Here is a 10,488-nt window from a genome sequence, read left to right on the forward strand (position 1 = left end):
TAGTTGTTCACGATTTGTCATCGTTCAGAGACCCGAGGAGGGGGGGGGGTTGTGGGCGGACACAGACACGACTTCTCCAGAACAAACGATCAGATTCATGCAAATAAATGGCAAAACAACATACAGCAGGGATGGAGAGAGAGAGTGTGTGTGTGTGTGTGTGCGTGTGTGTGTGTGTGTGTGTGTGGTGGTCAGGCATGTGCGTGTGTGTGTGGGGTGATCACGTGTGGGTGGGGTGGTCAGGTGTGTGTGTGTGTGTGTGTGTTGGGTGTTCAGGTATGTGCGTCTGTTTGTGTGTGTTGGGTGTTCAGGTTTGTGCGTCTGTTTGTGTGTGTGTTGGGTGTTCAGGTATGTGTGTGTGTGTGTGTGTGCGTGTTGGGTGTTCAGGTATGTGTGTGTGTGTGTGTGTGTTGGGTGTTCAGGTATGTGCGTCTGTTTGTGTGTGTGTTGGGTGTTCAGGTATGTGCGTCTGTTTGTGTGTGTGTTGGGTGTTCAGGTATGTGTGTGTGTGTGTGCGTGTGTGGGGTGGTCGGGGTTTGTGGTGTGTGTCTGTGTGTGGGGTGGTCGCGGGGCTGTTTCTTGAGCAGGTGGGTGGGCAGCTACCGGGATTAGCCTGCTAGCTGACTAAGCAGTGAGGCCGAGGCGCTAGCTCTAAGTAGTGGAACACGCTGCGCTGCAGATAGCATCGGGGCGCTCCCCCTTTCTCCTTCGGCTTACAGGTCGTTAAGCAGAGAGTGCTCTAACGCGGCTCGCCACTCATCTCTTGTGACAGGTCAAATTAAGCCGGGGGGTGGCGAATAAGTCCTCTTGGCCCTCTTATGCTCTCCCTTACACCTGAACGTTCTCAGAACATGGATCATGCTGTAAGTACATCATTCTTCCCGGCGCGAGATAAATGTGTTGATGATGGTTTATTAAAGGATCCGCATTCTCCGAGCGATCGGCAGCTCGTCGTCCTGGGGTTTCACGTCTCACACGAAAGACGAAAAACAGCTTCACGCAACATTGGCCAACGCAAAACAGTCGGTGAAAGGGAGATCACAGCAAGCCAAAATTGTAATAAATAAATGATACAGATCAATAAAGGCGCACAGCTACAATCAAACAAATACAATTGGCATAAAATGCTACAAATCACACAACCTAACAGCACACGCTCAGACAACACGATATTCTAAGACAACTCGTGTTTGAGTACACTGAGCAGCGCCACTCTTAACACAGTACTGTATGTGTGCGTAAGTGTGTGCTTAAGTGTGGGTCCACTGTGTACGCATCACCACCTGGCCAGCCAGTCAGCTAATCAGCTACTGTTTGGGCTCCATTGGGTTCTAATTGAATGAGCAGCAGCGCTGCCTTGTTCCTGTTCAGCTGCGGAAGAAGCCGACCTGATCTTAATTTCGGCCCCGACGATTAACCATCTTCCGGCGTACGCTCCCCAGAGCCCTGATTGAGGAGAGGAATCACATTAAGCTCTGCGTGCCTGCGAGGGAACGATAACAGCACATCATTAAGAGAAGGGAGGGGGCGACCGTTAATGTTGAACCAAAGGATACCATTTTTCATGGTAATACCTTTCGTGGTATCTCCTCTCTTCTCCTGATTCTTCCCCCGGAACATTTAGGCGCTTGAGCCGAGTGTAATCCAGTTATTCACTCGGCGTTGTGTGAGGGCTTGGAGGGTACCAGGACTTCAGCCTCACCGTACCGGTGATTTTTAGGAGGATTCGGTTCAAAAAAAGAGATGAGTTAATGCGTACTGATGAAATGAAACCATTATCACAGAGTTATTACTTCAAAGGCTCTTCTGACCCTTAATAAAAAGGGAAGTAAAAGGGTCTAAAGGACTCTTTGTTACAGTTACAGACTGTGTGTGTGTGTGTGTGTGTGTGTGTGTGTGTGTGTGTGTGTGTGTGTGTGTGTGTGTGTGTGTGTGTGTGTGTGTGTGTGTGTGTGTGCGTGCGGGCGTGCAGGATGTGTGAGTAGATTGGGCGAGGAGGGGTTTATAACTCGATCATTTCCTTGATTGGGTTTTCAGTGGTCAACGTAATGGAGTTGGACATAACGGCTTCATAGCAGGCGATAACCAATATGTCATAGCGCCACATACCAGAGGGCGAGAGATGAAAGGAGGCTGGTTGTAACCTCCCCCCGGAAATCACCCCCTCCCTCCCCCCTCCCTCCCCCCACCATTCATCCTGAGACATCTCAGACAGATAGAGAAATTGAGAAAGAGAATTAGAGAGTTAGATTAAGAGCGAAAGGGAGAAATGTTGAGTAAAAGAATTAGAGAGGACGATTGAGAGAGTGGGAGAGAGATTGAGAAAGATTAAGAGAGAGAGGGTGTTGGATGGAGAGAGAGGAGGATGAAAGAGAATTAGAGGGAGAGAGTTAGCTAGAGAGGGAGAGAGAGATGGAGAAAGATAATAAGAGGGAGGGAGACACTCTTAGGAAGACGACGAGTGAGATGAAAAAGGAGAGAGACCTGGAGCTCAACCGTTCCATTTATCGCTAGGTATCTCAGAGAACGAGAGGGGGAGAGAGAGCACAAGAAAGAGATGGAGACAGAGAGAGTTTATTAAAGAGAGGGATAGGGAGAGAGAGATGGAGACAGACAGAGAGAATTAGAGAGGGGAGACGTTTTTAAAGAGAGAGAGAGAGAGAGAATTAGAAAGGAGAGAGGGTAGAATGGAGAGAGAGAGATAGATGGAGACAGACAGAAATAATTAGAGAGGAGAGGGGGTAGAATGAAGAGAGAGAGAGAGAGAGAGAGAGAAATAATTAGAGAGGAGAGGGGGTAGAATGAAGAGAGAGAGAGAGAGAGAGAGAGAGAGAGAGAGAGAGAGAGAGAGAGAGAGAGAGAGAGAGAGAGAGAGAGAGAGAGAGAGAGAGAGAGAGAGAGAGAGAGAGAGAGAGAGAGAGAGAGAGAGAGAGAGATGGAGACAGAACGATAGAGTGGGAGGGAGAATCAGAGCGAGGGAAAAGAGGGTCAAATCGAGGGAATAAGAGAGCGAAATAAAGTGTGAAAGATGGAGAGGGCGATAGAGAGACCTTCGCAGCGCTCACCGCGTGGCGCCCAGGCACCTGCCTGGTCAGCAGTCTCAGCATCTCAGCTGGGCTCCCTGATGGGGGTCCCCCTGATTAGTGATGTTATCACCACAGCCCCCCCCCCCCCCCCCCCACCCCCCCCCCCCCCCCCGCTGACCTCCTCCCCCAACCGCAGAGGAGCACAATGAAAAGAGGCTAAATAAGGAGGAACCAAACACACCCCCCCCCACGCACACGCACACACACACACACACGTTGATTAACCCAGACATTCACTGGCATGCAAATTCACTAACATGCACACATGCATGTCATTACACACACGCATGCAAACATATGTAAGTACACACACAGACACACACCCGTTGACAAGCACACACACTTACACAATGTAACTACACACGCACGCACGCACGCACACATACACACACACAAACACACACACACACACACACACACGCACACATACACACACACACACACACACACACACACATTAGCACACACACAGACACACATACACACACAAAGAAACATTCAGCACCGCACACACGCACATTCACTAGCACACACACACACACACACACACACACACACACACACACACACACACACACACACACACACACACACACACACACTAAGTGCTCCATCTTTGCTGAGGAATCTGGTGGCATTCTGTCTGGCTCCGTGGCCAAACTTATCAGTCGTGGCCACAATGGCAGTTAGATGTCGGCCTGTAATTAACTGCCAAGCGTAACCATTGACTCCATTTCCTGTAGTCTCAGCCCATCACCAATAATATGGGCCTTTAAATCCACTACAGCAAAATACAATGTGTTACCTCCAAGGCCATGCTACAAAACAAACTGGGTGGTAAAGATAAAAAAAACAACAACGGTGTGTTATCTACAATGCTATACACAGTGAAGTAGTACTCGTAAAAATGTGGGGGCTCTATGTTGATACTTGTTTTTTACAAATGTAGATAGGGACTTTTTAGTCAAATTGAATATGTAGTAAAGCATGTATTTGGTGTTCACACTTTTTTTTTATTTGGCAATGGTTTATTTGAGTGCCTATTTGAGTGCCATGTTCAATCAAACGCATAAAAAAAAAACAATGAAACCTCAAACAACCACTTGAATAATTCTTGTTTCCCTGCTTATCTCCCATGCTCTGTAACCTCTTTACTAACCTCTTTTGTTGCGAACGATTTCTCTGGGTGCAATCCACGTTTATGTTGCTCACCCTGTCCGTCGTAACCCAAACATATTATACCGTAATCATGATGGAACGATACCGCATGAGTAAGAACGTTCTTAACATGTCCCGGCGGGGGGAAACAACGCCCTAAACCCTCGCAGTAATATCCCCCCCCCCCCCCCCATTTGAGCTGGAATGTGGAATGGAACGTTCTTCATCCATTACTCTGTGGACGAATCCTCAGCCTCCCTGATGATAAAATCATCAGTTAGTTATATTGATAATAGAACGGAGCCCGGCGCTTACGTGGCCCGAGACAGTAGGGTGTAGGATTAAATACGGTTTGTTTCCTTCCACCGGCTAAAGCCAGTATCTATCTCTCCGCATCCAATTCCCTGCCAGCGTATGGACTATATGTTATGGTAAAAGATTGCCCAAGCCGGGTGTCAGGCAGCGCCCATACATCACCTCCGGCCACAATCCATCTTTGATTGCGTCCCCCAGCTGTTGCCGCCCATCCCCCCCCTTCTGTTCTTTACCCCCGTCCGGCGGCCCACCGGGGCTGGGAATGAGCAAAGCTGGGATGGATGGAGAAAATAACGCGGGGAAATAAATGTATGAAAGGGGTAGAAGGAGCAACTTTTATTGTCATGCGACAGGCGGGGCAGATGTGGTCGTCCTTTGTGGCGCGAGCGTGTGCGTGTGCGTGTGTGCGTGTGTCTCCCCGACATGCGGCGGATTGGATTGCCTCGTGAGAAATGTGGTTAATTCAGCTCGTCCCCGGCACCCCTTTGAGAGACCATCATTTCATATGAAGGTGAAGGTGCGGGCTGATTGATCTGGGCCCTGATGCTCGGCGAAACCCCCCTCGTTTGATTCGCTGTGGAATTGGGCATCAGGCTACTGCTCGGAATGAGGCGGAGTGTAACACCATCTCAGTAATGTGGGGGTTCTTTTGCCTGTCAGAATAAAATATATATTCATATATGTACTGTATGTGCTTTGACATCAATCTCTGGGACCGCCGTCGCCCTTATGTTTGAACGGAGCCATTCACTTCTCTCCTTTCTGTGACGCAGAGTTGCCAGAGTCAGTGGCCGTCCTCTAATTGAAGTCTGTGTAATGACTGTTAAAGAGGCCATATACAATATTTAGATTAATGATATCCTGAATTGCATTTCTCTTTTTTTTTTCTCATAACAAATGCTTGCACACCCTCACTCAAACGCACAGGCGAAATAATGAAGATATGCAAATGACTACCGCTCTACATAATAGATAGCCAATGCAAAGCGTTTGTGTTCACCGCTGTAAATTGTTGCAGCTGCCATATTTGATGTGATAGTAACTCCAAATATTGCTTCGGAAAACAAACAGACCATAAAAAACACTTTACTACCTCAGACAGCTGGGACTAACCCTCCAAGGACACCAACGACAGGAGTTTAGCTTTTTTCCCACTCAGCCTTTTTTTTATGTTTTATGTCTCCCCAGGTAACTAACAAGATGGCGGCCAGGGGTGCGAACGGGCGCAGCTACCACGTGGCGTGCTGGCAGCAGATTCTGATCCTGATGTTGGGCACCGTGCTGTCTGGCTCCGCCACAGGCTGCCCGTCCCGCTGCGAGTGCAACGTCCAAGAGCGCGCCGTCTTGTGCCACCGCAAGAAGCTCATGTCGGTTCCGGAGGGAATCCCCGCCGAGACCCGGCTGCTGGACCTCAGCAAGAACCGCATCCGCACCATCAACCCGGACGAGTTCTCCGGCTTCCCCAGCCTGGAGCACCTGGAGCTCAACGAGAACACCATCTCCACCATCGAGCCGGGGGCGTTCAACAACCTGTACGGCTTGCGGACACTGGGCCTGCGCAGCAACAAGCTGAAGCTGATCCAGCTCGGGGTGTTCACGGGCCTGAGCAACCTCACCCACCTGGACATCAGCGAGAACAAGATCGTCATCCTGTTGGACTACATGTTCCAGGACCTGTACAGCCTGCGCTCCTTGGAGGTGGGCGACAACGACCTGGTTTTCATCTCGCACCGGGCGTTCCACGGCCTCAGTAGCCTGGAGCACCTGAGCCTGGAGAAGTGCAACCTGTCGTCGGTGCCCACGGAGGCCTTCACCCACCTCCACAGCCTGGTGACGTTCAAGCTGCGCCACCTCAACATCAACGTCATACGGGATTACTCCTTCAAGCGGCTCTACCGGCTCAAGGTGCTGGAGATGGCCAACTGGCCCTACTTGGATACTATGACGCCAAACTGCTTGTACGGATTAAACCTCACCTCGCTCACCATCGGGAATGCAAACCTTACGACCGTCCCCTACGTGGCCCTGCGCCACTTGGTCTACCTGCGCTTTCTCAACCTGTCCTACAACCCCATCCACACCATCGAGGGGAATAAGCTCCACGATCTCCTCCGCCTGCAGGAGTTCCACCTGGTCGGAGGCAGGCTGGCGATGATCGAGCCCTACTCCTTCCGCGGCCTCAACTACCTGAAGATCCTCAACGTGTCCGGGAACTCCCTCAGCACACTGGAGGAGTCTGCGTTTCACTCGGTGGGGAACCTGGAGACCCTGGCGCTCTACGACAACCCGCTGGCCTGCGACTGCCGCCTGCTGTGGGTGTTCCGGAGGCGGTGGAGGCTGAACTTCAACAAGCAGCAGCCCACCTGCGCCTCCCCGGAGTTCGTCCAGGGCAAGGAGTTCAAGGACTTCCCCGACGTGCTGAAGCCCAACTACTTCACGTGCCGCAGGTCCCGGATCAGGGACCGCAAAGCCCAGCAGAAGTTCGTGGACGAGGGGGCCATCGTCCACTTCACCTGCCAGGCGGACGGGGACCCCGCGCCCCTGATCATGTGGCTCTCCCCGCAGAAGAAGTACATCACCACCAAGACCATCGGGAGGCTCTCCGTGCTGCCAGACGGCACGCTGGAGGTTCGCTACGCCCAGGTCCAGGACAACGGCACCTACGTGTGCGTGGCCAGCAACGCGGGCGGGAACGACACGTCCCCGGCCCACCTCCACATACACAGCTATTCGCCCGACTGGCCACACCAGCCCAACAAGACCCTCGCCTTCATGTTCAACCAGCCCACGGAAAACAGCACCAACGGCACGCGGGCCAACGCCCCGTTCCCCTTCGACATCAAGACTCTGATCATCGCGACCACGATGGGCTTCATATCGTTCCTCGGCGTGGTGCTCTTCTGCCTTGTGCTGCTCTTCCTGTGGAGCAGAGGCAAGGGGAACACCAAACACAACATTGAGATCGAGTACGTACCCCGTAAGTCAGACGCTGGGATTAGCAGCAGCAACACTGCGGATGCTCCCCGTAAATTCAACATGAAAATGATCTAAGGAAAGGCAGGCGTGGACGAGCCAATGAACTGTTGAACATTATGAAAAAAGATTAACAATGGAAAGACTATTACTAAGACTTTTTGGTTGCCGCTCCTATGAACCTGTGGACCCTGGTCTGTTAACAACAAGGAGTCTGTTTTTTTTCTGACTAAAACACATCAATGGAGGACCTTTCTTGGCTTTTAAGTGAAGGTGAATCTGGCGTGGAGGATGGTAGTGGGTTTTGTGGATTTCTAGGCCTGGCTTGAAGGTCATTTTTGTGGTAAGCAGATAATATCTGGGGATTCATTGCATATACAGTATATATATATATATATATATATATATATATATATATATATATATATATATATATATATAATGATAGAAGGAAATAAAATAGAATGCAGATGATCTATAGGCCATTGGTGTGCTTCTGTTTGTATTTTAATTAGCATTCTTTTATCTAAAATAATAGGCAATGGTTGCATAAAGTGAAAGGAAGAAATATTAAGGTTGGTGAGCACATTGCAATATTATTGTTCATACCTTTACATAATGTAATACTTGCTGCAACTTCATAAAATCAGTAGATAAAAAAATGATTTCATTTTAATTGCCGTCTACGTCAGTGTTGGTCTGATTTTATTTGTGTATTCTGATTGCATTTCACAAATATTAACAATTGAGGAAATCAAAAAAGTGCTCTGCAGAGTATTTACCTTCGCCTCAATGAGACTTTTTTTACTGCTGCCCTGAATTTTAACATGCGTGGGCCAATACTAGTTATAAGAACATAGCAAGATTCTCATCTTTCCTAAATCATCAATCTTTTTGTCTACATTTTCATAATGGTTCCATTGACAATAATTCAATACCCGATTTGATGCTTCAAAACACTTAAGCAATGCATGAATGTTCTTCCACATGTAAACGGAGAAATTAACCAATTCTGTAATTGTTTAACGTATACTGTAAAAGTACACTACTAACACATGGATGCCAAACCACTAGCACTTACTCCACTAACACAAAAACATAATATACTAATCTAAATGAATGGCTTATTTTACATCCTGGCAAATTCTTTGGTGATGTGTTAGTATATTATGTATATAAAGAATGAATGCTATGTACAACAATATGAGTTCATGGCTCGGTCAACATGACAGAATTACATAATGCCTCATCTGTGTTTTGAAGACTGTCATGACAAAATAAAGTATAAAGCATGACCCATGTTTATCGGTCAGCCAATAACATAACATTTCAATTCAATATTAGATTATCCCTTTTGGCGCCCCAAACCAATCATTTAATTGACAATAGGGACAGTTGATGGAGTGTGATGTGGAGAGCAGCTGCTGTACCCACACACCTATCGTGTGGAACCTCTAGTAGCACTCACACATAATACAAAAATACTTAGGCAAAGCACTTTCATCTAGCATCCGCTTAAACATTGGACCATTTAAACCTGCATGTTAGCAAACCTTATGTAATGGTATTACAAACACAACTTGCGATGTGCTCAGCAACTTGCAGTATTTCTTTCATTGGTGGTCATAGCTGTAATATTTTTTTGGTTTGAATCAATAAATTCATTACACCTCCCCCGTTATATACCCCTGATCAAACCCGTGGAAATTCACTTTGAAGACGAGCTACAGGTTTGGTATACAGCACTACCCCCATGGTGTTTTTTGTGGAGATACAACATACAAACAACTGCAGAATTTCCTGCGAACCAACAGTCCTTGCATATAAAAAAATCACAAGATTTACCTTTTTTAAAAAGCGCACACATTGTGGACAGCTGGGATTTGTGTCCGTGTGTGCGAGGAGACGACCGTAGTCATTCAGGAGGGATGACATTACAGACCGAAACGTCACCATAATGATCTGCGATTCCCCGGAAGTATGGACTTCGGGATACATGCTGAAGGATGAAGTGACACAGATGGTTTCAGCCATCGTGAAGCGCTCTCGAACAGCCCTGGTGTAATCCGTTTTGCAGAAAGGTCCGAAAAAAAAAAAAAGAGGGAAAGAAGAAAAAAAAACAGTGATTATGGCTTATGGTTCTCCCTTTTGCTGATTACGGATGCTCCCTTTGTTCCTACTGTGGCTACTGTACCCAGCCCCTCATTGTCCAGGAACATACTGGGGATTGATTTTTTTGTTGTTTTTTGTTTTTTTTCGTCTTTTCTCCTGTTGCTTTTTTTTATTTCTCGTTTTTCCTTTGACCCTTGACTATGTGAACTATGTAGTCAAAGCCAACTTTTTACAAAAAGATATATATATAAAAAAATAATTCTATGGAAAAAAATACCTTCAAATTGTTCTGTGCAATAAAGTAATATGCAGATTTTCTTTTTTTTAATTAACAAAATTTTGTTGATGTTGACTTGTTGACAATATGGTATGTTGTATTAAACAATCTATGGAGTTTTTTTTAAAAGACACAATCTTTGTATCTTGATTTTGAACTAAAAAATGTGTAAGAAAGAAAATTATTAATTGATACTTAAAATGTCCCAGAAATAACATTTTAAATTGCGTACATAAAATAACCTGCTCACTTACACCATTCTTAGCAGGTCACTTTGATAGAGAGATTACCATTGCAGTTTGCAATCTTGTATATTCATATGGTTACGTAAAATATCCCTTTTGTGCATATTAGAATTCAGAAAAGACTTGCTTAGTAACAGGCTTGGCCCGATTTCTTGGAGGAACATGAACAAATTGGGTAACCCTTTTTTTTGAAGGTTACTGGGAAATGACCAGGGATATGATGAGAATAGCACACTTTCATAACGCATAGCTCAGCGCGCATTCTGTTTGGAGCTCCGTCTCGTTGCTTTTATTTTACATCTCTCCACTCGGATAGCAATCC

The 10,488-nt window shown here is 47.0% G+C and overlaps 1 protein-coding gene across 2 annotated transcripts in view; it reads left to right on the forward strand.

The window, feature by feature from the left end:
• The window catches only part of lingo1a (leucine rich repeat and Ig domain containing 1a), a 97,443-nt gene extending 87,391 nt beyond the window's left edge, over positions 1 to 10,052 (forward strand). For both annotated transcript variants that reach the window (XM_030366914.1, XM_030366912.1), the window contains one exon: positions 5,748 to 10,052. In XM_030366914.1, the coding sequence (XP_030222774.1) occupies positions 5,760 to 7,610 (1,851 nt within the window). In that variant the 5' untranslated portion in view covers positions 5,748 to 5,759 and the 3' untranslated portion in view covers positions 7,611 to 10,052. The remainder of the gene's footprint in view (positions 1 to 5,747) is intronic.
• The last annotated feature ends 436 nt before the right edge of the window (positions 10,053 to 10,488 follow it).

This window comes from Gadus morhua, chromosome 9 (genome assembly GCF_902167405.1).
Source record: "Gadus morhua chromosome 9, gadMor3.0, whole genome shotgun sequence".
NCBI classification, from domain to species: Eukaryota; Metazoa; Chordata; class Actinopteri; order Gadiformes; family Gadidae; genus Gadus; species Gadus morhua.